Genomic DNA, 20,616 nt, shown 5'->3' with positions numbered 1-20,616 from the left:
GAGAGCAGTGGAGGAGGACAGGAAACCTAAGACAGTATCACATATATATAGACACCTGCTTTATGACCCAGGCAACAATGCACAGCAATGGGGGAAAAGATGGCCTTTACAATAAATGGACGGAATCAACTGGATACCCATAAGGGGAAAAAAGAAAATCAAAAAATGTCAACACCCTTCTTCACACCATACACAGAGGCCAGATCCAAGAGGATTATAGATCTAGATGGAAAAAGAAATAGTGCTATTTCTAGAAGGTAACAAGAAGAAAATTCTCATAAGCCCGCTCTATATAAAGATTTCTTTTTTTTTAATGTTTATTTATTTAAAGAGACAGAGAGTGAGAAAGCAAGTGGGGGGGGAGGGAGAGAGAGAGAGAGAGAGAGAGAGAGAGAGAGAGAGAGGACAGAGAGAGGGAGAGAGAGGGAGTCCGAAGCAGGTTCCACACTGTCAGTGCAGAATTTGACATGGGGCCCGATCCCATGAGCTGTGAGACTATGACCTGAGCCAAAACCAAGAGTCAGACGCTTAATCACCTGAGCCACCCAGGCACCCCTACAAAGATTTCTTAAAGTAGATATTAAAGATTGATACATTAGATTACATTAAAATTAAAAACTGCTGTCCACCAAATGACACCTTTAAGAAAGTGAAAAGGAGAGCCAGAAGCACAGAATGCATGTATTTTATAACACATGTATTCAACAAAGAACATGTACCCAGAATATATAAAGAACTATAAATCAAGGGGGGTGGGGGAGCGGGGTAGGGAGCAAGAAATTTGAAGTGACACTTCACAAGAGAACACACAAAAGATGAAGAGTGTGAAGTTATCAGAGAAATATGAACTAAACCACAAGGAAATGTCAGCCAAAAATATCACAATGATGTACACCCTTTAGGATGCACTTCCTCAAAAAAGTGAGTGTCAAGTGTTGGCAAAGGATGTGGAGCAACAGGAAGGCTCATTCATAGCTGATGGGAATGCAAATCAGCATAGCCATGTGGGAAGTTGTTAGCCTACATCTAACACTGAAAATGTATATGCCTGTGGCCCCCAATCCTAGCCCTGAGCAAACACAAACATGCGCAGATGTGCACTAAATCAAAGGAGCACTGTTCGTACCAGCCAAAACTCATGTCCATCACAGCAGAATGGATAAATAAGTTGAGGTATAATAATAAAATGGGCTGTGATACCACAATGAAAACCTAAGGACTACAGCTTCAGGATCTCACAGAGATGAATCTAATAAGTGAGTGAAAGCAGCTAGATACAAAAGAGTACACCTGGCATGATGCCCTTTATACAAGGTTCAAACCCAGACAAAACTGCTGCCTTTGCAGATGGGAGCCAGTGATTTCCCCCCGCCCCACTGCCCACACCCATGTTTCCAAATATGGGGCACAGAGGTTTAACTCCCAAAATTAAGTGTATACACTTGATAAGAAAGGCTTATCTAAAAAAATGTAACTCACCTTGAAGTACTTATCAATTTTGGATAAGTTTATTCTTTTCTTGGCATCAAGTTTATAGATGTTGCTGACACTCCCATCCATCAAGTATAGACCAAATCCCATGACCTGAAAATCACAAAATGGCACATAAAACTCAGACCTAAAAGTTTAATTACCCATAAAAACTTCTAATGCTACAGTTCATATATTTGAAGTGGGAGTTCATTCTTCTTTCAAAAAACACTTTTAGGGGCGCCTGGGTGGCGCAGTCGGTTAAGCGTCCGACTTCAGCCAGGTCACGATCTCGCGGTCCGTGAGTTCGAGCCCCCCGTCAGGCTCTGGGCTGATGGCTCAGAGCCTGGAGCCTGTTTCCGATTCTGTGTCTCCCTCTCTCTCTGCCCCTCCCCTGTTCATGCTCTGTCTCTCTCTGTCCCAAAAATAAATAAAAAACGTTGAAAAAAAAAATTAAAAAAAAAAAACACAAAAAACACTTTTTAGGGGTACCTGGGTGGCTTAGTCGGTTGGCATCCAACTTTGGCTCAGGTCATGATCTCACGGTTTCATGGGTTTGAGCCCCACGTTGGGCTCTGTGCTGACAGCTCAGAGCCTCGAGCCTGCTTCAGATTCTGTAACTCCCTTTCTCTCTGCCCCTCCCCTGCTCATGCTCTGTCTGTCTGTCTCTCTCTCAAAAATAAATAAACTTTAAAAAAAAAGTTCAAAAAGCACTTTTAAAAGCTCCTCATAAATAGCTATCCCTTCATAAGAAGCTCTTCTTTTATTTGTGTCATTTCTTGTGCGTATTTTACTGTCCTCTCCAGGCACAAACACCCACCTCTCATTAAGCCCAATGAAATACAAGTATGTATTTCCATAAGTATCCATGGCCAGGGACTCCCACCCCAGATGGCACAAACAGAATATTTCCACTGTCATAAAGTGCTCCACTAGAGAGGGCACCAACTCGCCCATGCTCTCCTGTGGGGAAGAGATCTTGGGGCTGGGCCCACTCTTATAGGGAAGGGTTTGTGCTGACAGGACACTCAGCACAGTGTTCTTCACGGCCATCCTTCCCAAAGGTGGAAAGCAGAGCAAATGCAATGGCAGAACTGACTTCTCCTCATCCCAGTAAGAAATGTCACTGAAAACACTCCCCAATTTAAAACTGAGTAATAAAGAAAAGTATGGTAAAAGGCCATGCTCTTGACCAAGAAAAGTCTACTACAATCATGGAGACACAGTAGTGTTAATTCTTAGGAATCACATCCTTAACAAGTAGAATCTGATGATAACTTTGCTACAAGAAGCTAATGCTGACAGAAGCCCTTGACGAGGACTCCTCAGTCATGAGCACGTTCTCCAGGGGTAGGCATGTCATATACCTGACAATGGGATCAAGCCTGGGACACATTCAAAGGAATGTGTCTGGAGAGCCTATAGTGCAGGCTGTGAGCACGGTGGAGGGTGCTGTGTACACAAACACACGTACGTGTACACACACACACACACACACACACACACACACACACACGGCAAGTGTGAGAATAAGAAAAGATTGGCAAGAGCATCACAGTCAAAGCACAGCCTCTTCTTGAGAGCAAGGCTGTCTCTCTGCACAGTTATGTGAGCAGCCATGCCCATACACGTACTTTGAGAAGCATGTGTTTCTCACTGGGTGTCAGGTACATCCTATTCTCGTAGTAATCCACACACAGATTCACAATATCAGCGAGGAGCTCTTCGTAGCCAGAAATCACTTCAAGCTGCTGCTGTAAAGACTGAAACACAAAGTGGGAAATCCATGCCATTGACTGCTCCTAGCTCCCTGGCCCTCAGACCCCAGCAGTGCATGCCATCAGCCAAAGTGGGGAGGGTGGGGGAAGCCTTACTTGGGTGATCTTATTGTGGTTGGCCAGGAACATGGACAGATTCTGTGATTCCTGGATGGACTGTGGGTCCGCCATTTTACGTAAAAACTGAGCAGCCCTTTGAAAGCAAAAAAAAAAAAAAAAAAGTCATATAACCAACGGACTTAATGATTAAAAAAAAAAAAGCATAGAAAATCAGGATTACGTTATCTGGCTACAGTTATCTGTGATAATGTAGGTCTTAGAAGCGAGTTATAATTTCAGCCTCCTCAAACTTCTCTACCCTGGACTCCAGGTCACTCTTCTGCCAACCTGGACAGCTCACGACCTCACTGTCCAACAGCTAATGGACTTCTTCAGAGACGTGGCAGCACCAACCACAGGCCTTCCTGGGGATTTCCTGCACAATGGCCTCTCCCTTGGGCTACCTGTTCCTAAGTCTGAGAAAGACTGCCTCCCCCTCTGTGACTCCCAGAGTATGGTAATGAGGATGGCCGGCACTGTCCATGTTCTTCACCAAGAATCCTCTAGGCCACCATGTCTCCCACAAGTCAGGGACCACACACAGTTCTGGTGCCAAAGGTCAGAGACAGAATCCTGGTTCCACCACCAAAACACTGCTCAATCTTGGATTGACCTCCTGAACTCTCCTGAACCTCACTTATCACATCTATAACAAACAACCGTCCACCCGACCTACCCACAGAGAAAATGTGAGGAGAGAGGAAACAGCATACACAGAATTACCTGTACACTTAGGTCCAATAAGACTGGAAGGCACACACTGAGTCTCTGAGTCTTGCAAAGCAGCATAAAGCAGCAAATGTGAGCATTCTGCACATCTAGGGCTGTCCCCCAAAAAGTTTAGCGTAAACTGGCCACCTAAGGACATGTCTGTGCAACCTAAAAACTTTGGGGTTTTACTGACAAAAATTCCCATGGTAAAGGCTAATAACCTATCCCAACAGTCATTTCCTCCATACCTCCTTAGGAATAAATCCTGAATTTCCATGTTACAGCAATGCGCTTCATCTTCACATGACCAATGGTTGAGCAATGAGATATAATGAAAAGTACTGCAAAGTACTTGGAAGTATATGGATAATAAACAGTATGATCCCTTCTATTCTACTGTCTCCCTGTTGACTGGAATGCAGACATGATAGCTGGAGCTCAAGCAACCATCTTGGACCGTGAGACAACACATGAAGATGGCAGAGCAGCAGGACAGCAGGAGCCCTGGTATGAGCACTGTGGAATCCCCTCATCAGTTGCAGATCACCTACTTTGGGACTTTTCAGATGAGAGAGAAATGAGAGATAATCTGCAATCTTGTTTAAGCCACTATTATTTCTCTGGGTTTTAAAAAATTATATAGTTAGGGACACCTGGGTGGCTCAGTTGGTTGAGCGTCTGACTTCGGTTCAGGTCATGATCTTGCACTCTGTGAGTTTGAGCCCCACGTCGGGCTCTGTGCTGACAGCTCAGAACCTGGAGCCTGTTTCCGATTCTGTGTCTCCCTCTCTCTCTCTGCCCCTCCCCCGCTCATGCTCTGTCTCTCTCTCTCTCTGTCAAAAATAAACATTAAAAACTAAAAAATAAATAAATAAATTATATAGTTAAACCTAATATGAACCCTGATATGATAGCACTTTTTTGGAGCACCTGGGTGGCTTAGTCGATTAAGAGTTCGACTCTTGATTTTGGCTCAGGTCATGATTTCACAGTTCATGAGACTGAGTCCCCAATCGGGCTATGTGCTGAGAGATGCCCCCTCTCCCGCACACACACAGGCACATGCTGTCTCTCTCAAAATAAATAAACTTAAAATCAAAGATGCTGTTTTCTATTTTCCTCAAGCCTCACCATATAGGTTATCTTAGCATTTATACTCAGAAGCATTTGTACTGTTAGCTATTTCCAGGTGCAAATAAAAAGTGTGAGTGTAAGTGTGTGAGGGCTGGGGAGAAATGGGGGTTACTATCTGGGAAGATGATAAGGGATCCCAAACAGAGGTCAAAGGAAGAAGCCAATGGCAGCTGGGGGTGCCCCAGGCCCACTCTGTGCTCAGGAGAGCTTGGGTGGCTCCTAGAGGGGGTGCAGACTGCCTGCAAGCACATCAAACAAGGTCAACTCCAGACTTTCCTATTCAAGCAAGGTTAATAGGTCAACTCCAAGGATTCTCTAGTTCTGGAGATCCAGGCTTCTGTATAGAGCTAATTCTAGGTGATGAATGCCTACACTTAACTTCACATGGACCAAGCTTAAAACCCTAGATGATCCAGCTTAACTCCTACTGCTGCCTCAATCTTAGATCTGTTTAGCACTATATCCCATGTTGATTTTATTTTAAAGACCTGACAACGGTTGTGTGATTTCAGATACAACACAACTAAAGCCTATTCCAATGCAAAGTAAAATCTCATCAAATTTAATTTCACAGCAAAGATTCTTTGTCTAGCAGAAGAAACAGTAGTCAGCATCTCATTCCAGCCAACCATGCCTTCAACAGTACCAAGCACAGACTTTCTAAAGAAAGTTTATTAGAAGACAGCTCGCTTTGCTCTAAACAACCACCCTTCTTCCTCTTCCTGCCATCAACTGCTCCCTCACAGTATTCCATGGCACACCCACCTTTTCCAATTCTCTTCTCCAGAAGTTCTCCACATTCTCCCTGGAGGAGAGCTGGTTTTGGGGACCTGGAAGCTCAGTGTGACCCCAAGACAGTCCACAGGCCAGCTCTGCCCACTGCTGTGATGGTGTGTACCTTCCCAAAATGTACAACCAGGAAGTGAGGTGCTGTTCATCAAGATGCTTATGGAGCCAAAAGCCTTACAGTGACCCTAACCCTCTGTAACAGGGATTGATCTTGTGCACATCTTCCTTCTCACATGTGCTGAGCACCCAGAGGTCCTCAACAAACATTTGAGGATGACCAGGGTGTCCATATTCCGCTCTAGCTTCATAAAACCACAATGTACACATACTCTATGAGAAGACATCTCACTCAATACATCACCACACACATAATCCGCCAGCTACCCCTGCATCTTATACGTAGGAGTGTGTATTCAAATAGTCCTGAGCCTGCCAAACAACCACTACCAAACAGTTGTGGTTATTTCAGCACATATGGGATGTGCACCTACTAGGTGCAGAGCATGTGGCTAATCAAGAACCACTCTGCCTGCCTGAGCACTCTCTGCAAGGTCCTAGGGCACAAGGTCAAAGCTCACCTCTTATATGCCGAGTGGTCATTCTTCACACTGCACTTCATGTTCTTTAACTCATCCAGCACAGCAAACATGTTGATGAACTTTCCCAGCGTGATCAAATAGGCTTCAGAAACAAAATCCTTCCTTCTCTCCGCGTGGCACAGGCGCCTCACCTCCCCACAGAAACGCTCAATGGCATTTCTCTGAAAAGAGGAAGGGAGGGCAAAAAAACTGCTGTCACTGATGGGCCAACTCCATGCCCACCTTCAAGCACAGTCACTGTTACTCTTTGATGAAATACCCACCTAAATGAGTGGACATTTACAGCTCAGGTAATGAGACTTGTTTCTATAAAGTAATTTCCACATGCCTTTGCTCTGTGATAATCACCATTAATTTTCCACTTTACCAACTATCCCTAAAAGAATTTTGTTGATTATTCAAGCAAAGTTACTGAGGAAATGCTCCAATAGAAGGTCTACAAACAGATGTTTTCACTTTCAGAGGTGAAGATGGGGGCAGGGAAATTTTTCCTCTTAAATAACCTTTAAGATAAAACAAAAATTCATCTCCTAATAAGTTCTATCTTCTCCTTTTGCTGAAGGAATCTATAATAAAAACCTTCATACAATTCCAAAGTATTATCTTAAAAAGCCAGCAAGTCCCCTCCCTGTGGCTACTCCACCCAACCAATGGGCCAAAGGAGCCAAGGCAGGCCAAGGACCACTAAGTGGACAGTCAGCAGAGGCTGAGAGAAACACATCTGAAAAACCAGATGAATCAAAAGTACAAACTGGCAGAAAGACAAACATATTTGGAACTGACAGAAAGCAGTCTTCATGAAGGAAATATTCATTCACTCTTAAAGAAATAAGAGAAGTGAAACACAAAAGACGTATTTATTCTGGAAGGGCCAATAAAGCTGTAGACTGACAAAGGTCTGGTGCCCTTTTGTCTCAGAGGCCATGATGGCTGCTTTAATTCACATACACTTTGTTTAGTAAGTCATGGTGATGGGTGAGAGTGGGCCAGATTCCTACTTCTCTGCATTAAACCCCTAGGATTATTTCACCGTTTTACCTGGAAGTACATAAAATTCATCAGTTTTGTGACTTCAGGCTCAAGGACCTCTACGGTTTTCTCGTAAATTTCCACTCTATTAGGCTGCTCGTTACATTTCACCTAGGAATAAACAAGTATGATATAGAGGCTTCAAATTAGCTAGATAGGAGAGCAGGCAGTCCCAGCAGGCTGTGGGGTAGGGTGCAGGAGGGGGAAAGTACTGGTGGGATAGAGGCAGGGCTGGTGGCATGGGGGTGTGGTCTGGCTGAGATGAGGGAACCATAAGGGTAGGAGTGAGGTCTGTGGTAGGGGCGTGGCCAGCAGGGATGGAATCACGGGAATGACAGCGTGGCCTGGCTGGGATGGCTTCACCTGTGGGATGGCCCGAGAGCAGCTCCTCCAGGTGTATAGCATGACCGCGTACTCTTGGCCCTCCTCCAGCATTTCATTCTGCAAGGGTACAAAGGGCAAATCAAAGACAAGTAGGAAAATGATCATAAAAAAGGAAATGCCATGTTGCTAAAACCCAGATACTTCATAGTATCCTCTCACTTTGAGAATAGACAAGTACCAGGACCTGCACACCACAAGACAGCTGCTAAGAGGCTGGTGACGTTCAGTGCAGTACTGTGGCCACAATGACCGCCCAAACACTCTCACGGCTTCTGTTGGCTGGAGAGGAGCCAGCACAGCCCAAGGCACCTGCCACAGCCACTATTCCTCAGCTCCATTCAACCCTAAACAACCTGCTGCCAGTGCAGACCTGAAGTAGCACAGATGCGCACAGGGTCTTCAAGGCTCTTAAGACTGAGGCAGCTCTGCCATCCCCAGTGCAGGGGAGGAAAAGCTGTATTTCTGCAACACTTAAAATCCAGAGAGAGTATCCATGCAAAGAGGACTGCCATCATTTTTAAACTGCTTTAGTGTCTACTCCTTTCACATTGTTTCCTTTGATAAAAATGGTAAGAAGTTCAGAGATGTTCTAAAAACATCAACTACAATTTCATCATATTCTTAAGATGCTTTAAAATGTTTACAACCTTGAATCCAGTAACTTCACTTCTACAAATCTACCAATGGGAATAATGATGGATTTGGAAGGATATTCATCACTGCATTTTCTATTACAAAGAAAAAAAGGGAAACTAAGTAAACAGGCAAAAGTAATTCAACTGTGGACATTTACAAAATGACCTATACAGTTATGAAAAATCACCTTATCTGGCACATTTTAAAGACAAGTGAAAAGTTCATGAAATCATTAAAATACATAATAACACTGCAATTCATTCATGCAATCGAAGTCATATCTTAGTGTATAACTGTGTTCGTGAATACAAGTGTAAATAAAAAGGAGAGAGGGGTGCCTGGGTGGCTCGGTTAAGCATCTGACTCTTGATTTCGGTTCAGGTAGTGATCTCACGGTTCACGAGTTCGAGCCCCACACTGGGGCTGGTTGGGTTCACTGAGCCTGGTTGGGATTCTCTCTCTCTCTGCCCCTTCCCCAACTGTGCACTCTCTTTCTCAAAATCAATAAATAAACATTAAAAAAATAATAAAAATATAAAGAGGAGAGAGAATGGTACTCCCTCAAAATGCTGACAAAGGTTTTCTCTGGGCTATAAATGCTAAATTTTCAGAAAGAATATGTATTATGTTTATAATAAGAAACACAAAGGTCTTTTTAAAAACATAAGGCATTTTCATCCACTTTCTTCTTTTTTTCCTTACCACAGATCATATCAGGATAATACCAAAAAGGTGTACATTTGTCAGTACAGGTACTATTCCCCCAAGGAAAACAAAGACATACAGAAGGAATTACCATGCTAGAATGGACAGTTGCTTGTTCAATGTATCTTGCAATCCCAGTGACAAATGCATTTCTGTCTTCAAAATTAGTGTTGAAATTTGGCTGAAAGGAAGAGAAAAACCATCACGTGGAGGTCAGTGTTGCAGACAATGCACCCCACTTCCACTCGGCACACACCTGGTAGAGCAGTGAGGATGGTGGGGGCTCAATGCAGGGCTGCTGGTCAGGCAAAGGCAGCTCTTCCAGGAGATCCACATTGGACAGTGCATCCTCCAGTGTCACCTGGGCTGCCATCCTGGCCTAGAACAAAACACAGAGCCACCTGTACTGTGAGGAAGGGTAGTAATACTCTGACAACCATTCCAAGGTGTGGCAATCAGACCCCCTTCCCCTGACCCCTCACTTGAGGGAACTGGGGGTGGATGAGGTGTCAGGACCAATCCCCCAGAGTCTGGTGTCTCTTTTAGGGCTTGCTGGCAATGGAGGCATGATGTAGCCTCTTCTAGCTTCCAGGAGTGTCATAGAGCAGGGCACATGCTTCCTGTCACCCTTTCCACCTTAAGGCCATCGTCTCTAGAGGGCTCCCAGAGGGGCTCTTACAGGGCCAGAGTAGGGAATATCATCTTCAACACCATGTCTGCCCTCAAGAAAGCCAGCACATCCTCTAAGGGGGCAACAGTGCTTCCCAGCATGCAGACCTTCCCAGGTGGGTCCTCTAAGCAACGTTACACACTAAGGATGAAAATGGAAAAGGCCAGAGCCCTTTCTCCATGGTCAGCCTGTAGAGGCTAAGCTGAGGGCCAAGGGCCAACATGAAACAGGGAGGTGTTAGCAAAGGACTGAGAGCATAAACTCGAAGGCTAGTACAGAGAAACACAGAAATGAAGGTGGATGTCATCTAACACATCTGTGCCAGCTCCAGGAGAGGAGACCGCACACTCCAGCCTGCTTCCAGCTGAATGCTGGTCTGAACCTGGATAGGCCACAGGGAGTATAAGCAGTTGCAACCCTAGATGTGACACACCAAGCAGCTCTGATCCCAGATAGGACATGTGGGGCAGCTCTGACCCCAGATGGGACACATGAGGCAGCTACATGTATTGTGAGAAGGAAACAGCAGCAGACAAGCTGGATGAGAACACTCAATGGAAGAAGCTCCTCCCAACACTAGGCCCCAGAGAAAGTGTGGGTATAGAAGTACATGGTAGGGCAAGTTACCAAACCCCCAAGCTGCTGGCTTAAGAACCAAAAAAGGAACCCAAAGGTACTGGACAGCCCCAGGGACAATGTGGAGAGGAAGAATCTCAGAAGAGCAAGCCCATAAAGTTGCTCATGAACTTTGGGCCCATGCCCAAGAGACAAATGCATGGATCTGATCCTCTCACACCCCAATCCCTGAGACCACAGAAAACTCCCAGATGGCCAGAGGCAGCACTCATAGGACAGATCCAAATGGCACTGCAGGGGCTCTGAGAACAGAACTGACACTGAATCACACGCCAGAGAAAGCAGGTCAAAACCACACCCTAAATTGAACCAGGTTGTTTGACTCTAAAATAAAAAGTCAGCATTTGCCTAGGACTTAAGACCCAGAGTCTCATTTCATAATATACAAAACGTCCAGTTGCAGTCCAAACGACTCAGCACACAAAGAACCAGAAATGTCTTAAAATTCTTATAGGAAAAGATGACTAACATACCAACAATGAAATAATACAGATATTACAATCATGCATCAGAGTTTAAAGCAACTACTAAAAAAATGCTCTAACAATGACAACACTTCCAAACTGAAAGAAAAAATCGAATGTCAGAGGAAAAAAAAAAAAACCTTTATATAAAGAACTAAAGAAAATCCTTAAACTTTTAGAACTAAAAATACTGTGTGAAAAATTTTAAAGTCCCTACATGAGCTCAAGAGCAAAACAAAGATTCGGTGAACAATAGAAATTATCTAATCTGAACAACTGAAAAAAGGTTGGGAAAAAAGTGAAAATCCTCAGGGGAACTTTGGGATGAGAAAAGTGGTCTAACATTTGTGTTATCAGTGCAAGGAGTGCTGAAAGTGGGTAAAAAAATAGCTGAAAACAATGACTGAAAACTTCCCACATTTGGCAGAACACTCATATGAATTCAAGAAGCTTAATAGATCCCAAACAGGATAAACCTAAAGAAATCCTTACTGGGCAGATCATAATCAAACTGTTATAATCTAAAGCAAAGGAAAAAAAAGATATCTTGAATGAATAAGTCATGGGAATACAAGGCACAACATAATGAATACAGTCAATGGTATTGTAACAGGGATGTATCAGGATAGATGGTAGTTGCACTTGTGGTGAACACAGCATAATGTATAAACTTGTCAAATCACTATGTTGTATGCCCGAAACTAATGTGACATATTGGGTGTCAACTATATTTTAAAAAAAATTAACTGATGAAAATAATGTATCTTTAAAACAGAGAAAAAAATGCATTACCTACAGAACAACAATTTGAATGCCTGTTGATTTCTCCTCAGAAACCAAGGAGGCCTTAGGAAGTAGAATGACACTTTTTAAAGTCTGGAAGAAAAGAACTGTCAACACAGATTCCTATATCAAGTGAAATAGTCTTCAAGAATGAAGGTGAAGGGGTGCCTGGGTGGCTCAGTCGGTTTAGTGTCAAACTTCGGCTCAAGTTATGATCTCACTGTGAGTTCAAGCCCCACAACAGACTTGCTGTTGTCAATGCACAGCCTGCTTTAGATCCTCTGTCCCCCTCACTCTCTGCTCCTCCCCTGCTCATGCTCATGCGCTCTCTCTCAAAAATAAAATACACACTGGAAAAAATTAAAAACAAAAAAGAATGAAGGTGAAATAACATTCTCAGATAAAGGAAAAGTAAGAGGATTCATAGACAACAGGCTAATCAAAGTTCTTTAGATAAAAGGGAAGTGATACCAGAAGGAAACCTGGGACACATAGAACAAACCAAAAGCGATCCAGAGGTTAAACTGAACAAGAGAATAGACTGTTTCTTCTGGAGCTCTTTAAAAGATATTTTGTGGTTGAAAGTAAGAAATTAAAGCACTGTCTAATAGGATTTCGGTGACTATAAACATAATATGTAAGAGAACTATGACATAAGGGGGGGAAGGGAAAGGTGTAAGATTTCTACAATCCATTTGAAGTAGTGAAATATTGATTCTCAGTAAACTGAAATGTTAAGCGTGTGCTTTACAATCCCTAGAACAACCAATAAAAAAGTTATGAAAAGTAACATAACTTATAAAAAGATCATATATAATGAATTAATATGGAATACTAAAAATGTTCAGATAACCAATAGAAGGCAGGAAAAGGAAGCAGAGCAATGGAAAAAATAGGGATCCTCTTTCTGCTATTTGAGGACACAATGAGAAGCTGGGGATTGCAACCTGGAAAAGGGTCCTCTGATTCTGTGACCAATTCCAAAGCATGGGTTTTTTTCCCCCTACACCACCAACCAATTCTTAGACACCAGCTAGGTGTCCTATGATTCAATTCTGACACTATCTAGCTGCAGATAGCATCAGATCCCACAGGTTAAGAACTCAATCCTACAAGACTGCCCCCTGTGCCACTTCAGACCCCAATCAAAAGTCCAGGTTGTCACTTGTGCTTCTGACAGAAATCAGAGATTCCCAAAACCCCCTTCCTGGGTTCAATTAATTTGCCAGAATGGCTCACAGAACTGAGCAAAGTATTTTATTTACTAGATTACCAGTTTATTATGAAGGATATAACTCTGGAACAACCAGACGGAAGAGAGGCATAGGGCAAGTTATGGAAAAGGGTGCTGAACTTCTATGCCCTGAGTGCTCCATACTCTTCCCAAATGTTCACATATTTCATTAATCCAGAAATTCTCAGAATCCTGTCCTTGTGGGCTTCCTTACATAGGCATGACTGATTAAATAACTGGCTATTGGCAAAGGATTCAACCTCCAAGGTCAGGGAGGTGGGATTAAAAGTTCCAACCCCCCCAATCCTGGCAAATGGCTCCCATTTTTAAGGAGTTTTCCAAAAGTTACCTCATTAACATAAACTCAGATGTGGTTGAAAGGGGTTTGTTGGGGCGCCTGGGGGGCTCAGTCGGTTGAGCGGCCGACTTCCGCTCAGGTTGTGATCTCACGGTCCGTGAGTTCGAGCCCCGCGTCGGACTCTGTGCTGACAGCTCAGAGCCTGGAGCCTGTTTCAGATTCTGTGTCTCCCTCTCTCTGACCCTCCCCCATTCATGCTCTATCTCTCTCTGTCTCAAAAATAAATAAACGTTAAAAAAAAATTTTTTGAAAGGGGTTTGTTAATGAATATCAAGGCACCTTTATATTCTTTTCCACTTAGGGAACTATAAGGATTTTAGGAGCTCTCTGTCAGAAACACATGAAGACCAAATATATATATATATATATATATATATATATATTTCTTTTTTAAATTCATGTTGAGAGAGAGAGTGCACATGAGCATGAGCAGGGGAGGGGCAGAAAGAGAGGGAGACATAAAATCCCAAGCACTGTCAGGGCAGAGCTCAACGTAGGGCTCGAACCCATGAACTGTGAGATCATAACCTGAACCAAAGTCAAAGCCAGGTGCTTAACTGATTGAGCCACCCAGGTGCCCCCAAATACGTATTTCTTATTAAAAATCAGATCCTCACCAGACAAGACCATGCTGGGACCCTGACACCCTGATCTGAGACTTTAAGCCTCTAGAACTGTGAGAAATAAATTTCTATTGTTTATAAGCCACACATATATATACACAAAAATATGTAAGTGTATGTGGGGTGGGAATATAAAAAGTATGAAATAATAAAATGGTAGACCTATATCCAAACATACCAATAATTACATTGATCACAAACAGTCTAAACACACTAAAGACCAGAGACTGTCAGGATGAAAAACATCCTGACTCAACTATATGCCAGCTACAAGAAGCTCACCTCAAATATAATGACATAAGTTGAAAGTAAAAGAGGAAAAGATAAACCATGCAAGCACCAGTCCCAAGGAAGCTGGAATGGCTATGTGAGAGGTAAACTTCAGAGCAAGGAAATTCCCAGGGCTCAAGAGGCGCACTGCGTGACGACAGAAGGTCATTCATCAAGGAGACAGAACAATGCTCAATGTGGATGCATCTAAGGAGAGAGCTTCAAACAACAAGCCAACACCAACAGGACTGAAAGGAGAAGTAAATACACAAGTGCACTGACAGCAACAATTCTGTCCTTGACAGAAAATCAGCCAGAACACAGAGGAACTGAATACTAGGACCTACTGGGACTAATTAGCATTTACACAAAAGTCCCTTCAACAACATATCTATTCTGCATGTTTCTAACCATAAATTTAAAATGTAGCAGATAATTTTTCAAAATATCTGGTCCTTTGTAAACAAGGAAGATGGCCTTTTAACTTCCATCATCAACTTCCTTCTATCATCATGACTTCCTCTTCTGCATACTTATGAAAGAAGAAGTCCAGGATAGCAAAGCACCAAGTAGTGAAGGCTCGTTCTCGCACTGGCCACTGCCCTAAAGAGCCAGAGTAGGGAGTCCCAGTAACATCTTCCAAGGCACCATGTCTCCTATGGATCCAGCCCTGAGTCCTGCTTTTGGCCCTTTGCATGGCCCAAGCCCAATCTGTGCCAGGAGAGGCTTGGGGGCTCCTGTAGTGCCTCCATGCTCCCATGCCACCTGTGCAATTGGTCAGTGAGAAAACAGGTCAGGCTAACGACAGCCATACTGCCCATGTGACCAGTCATCTTGGCCTTCTGCCCAGCGCCCACAGGACCCTTCTTCCTCCTCCACCTCTGCCTGAGAGAGCCCAAGACCACCTTTGATGGGAGAAGAAGTGGTACAAGAGGGCTGCAGACAGACTCAGTGACACACTTAGGTCACATTCAAGGAAAAACATAAATGCTCTATTCAAATCACTGTTAAAGAATACTTTTCTCATATAAACACAGCAATATTTGTATGGTGCACACACACCTCTATTCAGCCTTAATGAGGAGGGAAATTCTCACACATTCTACAAGATGGATGAACCTTGAGGACTTCATACTGAGTGAAATAAACCAGCCACAAAAGGACAAAGAATGTGTGATTATACTTATGTTAGGTACCTAGAGTAGTCAAAGTCATAGAGAGAAAGTAGAACAATGGTTGTCAGGGGTTGGAAGGAGGTGAGAATGGGGAGTTAGTGTTTAATAGGTACAAGAGTTCCCATCTGGGAAGATGGGAAAAGTTCTGGAAAGGTTGGTGATGGTGACTGCACAATAGCATGAATGCACTCAATGCCACTGACTATACACTTAAAAATGGTCAAAATGGTAAATTTGATGTTAAAACAACAACAAAAATCAAGAGCAAAAAAAAAAAAAAAGGCAATATTTACCATACATAAATCAGAAAATATGGAAAAGAGAAAAAAGTCCATAATGCCTCCAACCCCCACAGAAAGAAGAGAATATGATACAAGCTGTTTTGTAAGCTGCTTCTTTCTTCCAACTTCCATAAAAATGTTCAAAATAAAAATTTTCAAACTATTGAACATTTTCCCGCAGCACCCATTTAGCTTTGTGTGGACCATTAGCCAAGGCCCTTTTGTGCCTCACTACTGTTCTTTCCTATTTGTCACATTTTCATCTGTTTCACAGCCATAAACACCCCTCAACAAACACTCTGCCATGAATACACATACAGCTGCCATGAATACACATACACAATCCCAGGGCCCCAGAAACATTCCCACATCTCTCCATCCTATGCATCTTCCACAAATGTGTATCTGCATGGCCTCTGCCTCAACCACATTAAGGAAACTTGGAATAGTCAGCTTTGGGTCCAAGTCTCCAAAGTCTCTGTCCTGATTTATTCTTTGACACCTCACAGTTCCACCTCCAAGATTTCTTTTATTATTATTATTTTTAACGTTTGTTTATTTTTGAGAGAGAGAGACAGAGCATAAGCAGGGCAGGGAAAGAAAGAAAGGAAGACACAGAATCCGAAGCAGGCTCCAGGCTCTGAGCTGTCAGCACAGAGCCCGATGCAGGGCTCGAACCCACGAACTGCAGGATCACGACCTGAGCCAAAGTCAGAGGCTTAACCGACTGAGCCACCCCCAAGATTTCTTTTAAATCTATTTACTTTTCTCCATCTCTAACTGCCACCAGCAAATCCTGTGCTCATTATGGGCATCACACCACTCTAGAAATGAAGTCCATGCTCTCTGTAACCACTCTAGCTGCCCCAAGCCACAGGAATTTGCCTCTTCCTGCCTCATCCCCTCAGGTCCATGCTACTGCCCATGTTACTGTCAGCCCCCACAAAGCCTGGGTATCCCTAGGACAAGTGTGCGTCATCTGCTTGGCTACCACAAGGCCTGTGGGACAGAGCACTGGAAGGAGTGATAAGACTTTGTAACCAGCTTCCACAATGCCAATGCCCAAAAGCATAATGAAAATGACATATCTGGAACAGTGCTCAAACCCAACAGTGCTGCCTGGTGGGAGTTTACAGTTTAATAACTCAATCCCATTTCTGTCTCCACCAGTTCAGCTCACATACAGCTTCATGTACAGAGATGCACACCAGCTGGGGCTTGGTCACAGCAGGGTGGCCTGTGACCACAAGCACCGAAGGAAAATCACATGGGAACACAAGAGAGAAGGTGGCCGTCCGCAAGCCTAGGAGAGAGACCTTGGAAGACACCTTGATCTCAAACTTTCAGCCTCTAGAACTGTAAGACAATATATTTCTGTTCCTTAAACCACCTGGTCTGCGGTATTTGTTGTAGCAGCCTAAGAAAACTAACACAGAGCTAGAATGAGTTGAGCAGAATTGCCCAGAGAGGGTCCCTATGCCTTTGCACCAACTGGCTGTTAAAATCCGCCATGCACTGCTGTTTTTTGATCATGAAACAATACATGCTCAATGCAGAAAAAGCAGATGGCTGGGAATAAAAACAAGCTTGAGCCTCAGTCTTAAAGAGCTAGTATAGGCACTTCTGGTGTGGGAGCATCCACCTCCCGTCACAGAGAACTGACTGCAAATAACAAACTCTCCCTCATTTCATCAACAAATGATGTCAAGCCAGGCTTTTCCTCCTTGACTGAATCTCCATTGGCAGCAGTTCCCAGCCTTCAGGTTTGTCTCCAAGCTTGTCAAGTTATAAAACTGCCATTTTAACAAACCATCAACTTAAACTTAACAGCTTTTAAAATAAACATTCCAAAGGACATACTAAATGTGTTTGTTGCTCTTCTAGTGACTGTTCAAGTACCCCTGAATCAATTGCAGGGGTCCCTTTGGCTCAGGGGACACCTATGCTCTGGATAGCTACTCAGCATTTTCACACTAGTGCATGAGAGCTGGCCAGCGGTATGAATTAGGGAGCCCTGCACACTATGCTGTGTGCCTCACATACCCAGCTTTTCCTTCATTCAGCCTGTGTCCGGGGAAAACACTGCTGAGTGATCAGCAGGGTCCCTATGGCATGACCCTGGTATGTGGACCACATGCCTGTGAGCTTGAGCTGGAGGAACAGGGCAGAGGAAGGAAGGCTGTGCTGTGACACACTATAACACTCCCAGCCCAGCTAGGCTACTTCCTCCTTCTATGCCCCAAGTTCCCTGCCCTTGAGTGAGGCACTCCCAGGATGCAGGTGACCTCAGGTGGTTGTCAAACAACTGCAGGTTGCTCAAGGCCAGGAGCAGACTCATGCCAAATGAAGGCTCAGGTCTGTGCAGGGCAGGGTCTTCAAAATCCTGCTGGCATCTGCCTCCATAAAAGGTATCTAAATGCAGACTCACCTCTCCCGCTGTGATACAGACCATACTGGCATGCATAAATCCCCTCACACAGGGCCAGCAGCCTGGACAACGCTGCCAGCGCAGCTCCTGAGCAGAGGGAACTAGGGGCATCTCTTCCTTTCATCTCCCACTTGGACTTAGAGCCCAAGGATGATGTCCCATGCATCTGAGGTGGCCATCACAGGTGGGTATCAGAGGACCCTAGGCAGAGGTCAAGCAATCACAAGTAGTCAGAAGGCTGGAGTTCCCAGCACTGGGCAGGAGTTCCTCACAGCTGCCCACTAGAAGGGCAGTACCCACCTGACATGCTGAAGGCCCACAGCTTCTGACCTTCTTCTTTCTCCTTCACCTGGCAATGTTTGCCCCTCAGGCTCAGATTTATCCTGACATCCTCTCAATAAGTTGTCCTCTCACCCACCCTCAAGGTGGGGCCATCACACTCTGACAGATGAGCAGAGCAAGGCTCAGAGGCCCCACAGAGCAGGGACAGAGCTACCCACCCCAGCACCAGGCACTGTGTCCACTTGGGTAAAGGCCAGAGGCAAACAGAGAAGTCAATAAAATGAGTTTCACAAGGGTGAGTGTTGTGTGTTAGAAAGCAGCTTAGGCCTGAGGGGCAAGAGAGAAGCAAGCAAGAGCCAGAACCCCCGAAAGAGCTGCCCAGGGGCAGGTGGGAAGCATGGGAACAGGGGACAGAGCCACAGTAAGCAGCCAAGCGAAAAGGCAAGATGATTTCTATAAAGTGTAATAGTTACCACACTCTTTTGAAGCAAAGAACAGTGAATAAGAGAACATTTTGTAAAAATAAATATCATTTAATAGTCTTCCCTGTTTCTGGGTAGCATGGGGGTAGGTGGGAGGGAAGAAAGGGAAGCCCCGTCTGCTGGCAGTTCCATTAAAAGGTAACAATACACAATGAGTCCTTATACAACTCAATGGTCTTCGAAAAAAAGAATACTTAGAAAAAAAAAAAAAAAAGAATACTTAGGCTGCAAAGAATTCACAAAAATTAAAGCAGTGAGACTGATTTTCAACTGGCAGTATGGCTGGTGCCAAGAGATGAAAACAAAAAGAAAAAAAAAGTGTGGTGTGTGTGTGTGTGTGTGTGTGTGTGTGTGTGTGTGTGTGACACGTACCAGTATGAGTGTGTCTGCAATAAGCCAGCATTCCTAGGAAACGGGATACTGTCAGGAAAGGTGTGGCAGAGACAAAACAAAACAAAGGTGTAAGATAAGACCGTTGCCTTCAGACATGGACATGGCAGGTGAAGCAAAAGGATTGGCAGGTGGCTGGGGGCTGCTGACAAGGGGTGCCTAAGAGGATCCACAGTCCAGACATCCCTGCCAAGGTCCCCTGAGAGCACAGCATGGAGGCATCTGTTCCTGAAGGGTCCAGCCCCGGTTCAGATCCCCAACAGCACCTCAGGGTGACCACAGGGCTCCTGGGGCAGTATTACAGAGCTGACTTGAAGTCTCCACATGAGGCCTCCTCTGAGCCTGGACAACTTCAGTCTGCACTCCCTGCTGGGGCCAACCCAGGCCAGCCCAGAGCAGGACTCAGGCCAGGGAGGCAGTGGGGGGTGTGGGGGGGGGGGCTTATGTTTTAGCAGATTAGAGGATAAACTTCTGTCACCACAGAGATGTATTTCTGTTTTATCACCATCCCTCTAACACTGTTCTAGGAACAGAAAATATCTGAAAACACTTTTGGGTGAAATCATTTGTATGTATTTGGAAGAAGGACAGTCATCTACCAGTGTAAAAGAATAAAAATGAAGAGCAAAAGAAAATAAATGCCAATAAGGTTGAACCTAGGGACGATGGACATCAGCTTAAGGTGGCTTCTTTAGAAGGCTGGTTTAAAACACTAAGAGAGACAGCTCAAAACATAAACAGTAAGCAAACTGGTTCTGGTTACTTCTGTTCCTACTACAGCCTCTAAATTTAAATCTTTAGTAAATCAAACACTTAACTCCAGTAGGTCTCACATACTCACAAAGGAACTCAACAAATAACTTCACAGATCTGTAACTTTTATTAAGGTAAGGTCTTACCTAGATAAATTACTGTCCACCACAAAAATATAAATGAAAGTAGAGGTGTCTGTCTGGGTAGCTCAGTTGTTTAAGCATCCAACTTCAGTTCAGGTCATGATCTCATGGTTTGTGGGTTTGAGCCTGGAGCCTGCTTCAGTTTCTGTGTCTCCCTCTCTCTCTGCCCCTCCCCTGCTAGTGCTCTCTTTCTGTCTCTCTCTCAAAAATAAATAAACATTAAAAAAAAAAAGAAATGAAAGTAAAACCATTATGCTGGGGGAGGGGGTGCCTGGGTGGCTCAGATGGTTGAGCATCTGGCTCTTGATTT

The 20,616-nt window shown here is 44.1% G+C and overlaps 1 protein-coding gene across 2 annotated transcripts in view; it reads right to left on the bottom strand.

Moving 5' to 3' along the window:
• CYFIP1 (cytoplasmic FMR1 interacting protein 1) overlaps positions 1-20,616 on the bottom strand; it is a 134,299-nt gene that overhangs the window by 75,467 nt on the left and 38,216 nt on the right. For both annotated transcript variants that reach the window (XM_047086676.1, XM_047086675.1), the window contains exons 2-9: positions 9,591-9,713; positions 9,426-9,515; positions 7,973-8,050; positions 7,619-7,720; positions 6,560-6,741; positions 3,345-3,441; positions 3,105-3,233; positions 1,480-1,584 (exon numbers count right to left, since the gene is read on the bottom strand). In XM_047086676.1, coding sequence (XP_046942632.1) covers positions 1,480-1,584; positions 3,105-3,233; positions 3,345-3,441; positions 6,560-6,741; positions 7,619-7,720; positions 7,973-8,050; positions 9,426-9,515; positions 9,591-9,707 — 900 coding nt within the window. In that variant the 5' untranslated portion in view covers positions 9,708-9,713. The remainder of the gene's footprint in view (positions 1-1,479; positions 1,585-3,104; positions 3,234-3,344; positions 3,442-6,559; positions 6,742-7,618; positions 7,721-7,972; positions 8,051-9,425; positions 9,516-9,590; positions 9,714-20,616) is intronic.

The sequence above is a fragment of the Lynx rufus genome, unplaced genomic scaffold, assembly GCF_022079265.1.
Source record: "Lynx rufus isolate CCGP_SWC_20201006 ecotype Redwood Valley unplaced genomic scaffold, mLynRuf1.p SCAF_21, whole genome shotgun sequence".
In the NCBI taxonomy this organism is placed as follows: Eukaryota; Metazoa; Chordata; class Mammalia; order Carnivora; family Felidae; genus Lynx; species Lynx rufus.
The sequence above is the reverse complement of the archived record's forward strand: the minus strand, read 5'-3'. Positions and strand labels throughout refer to the sequence as shown.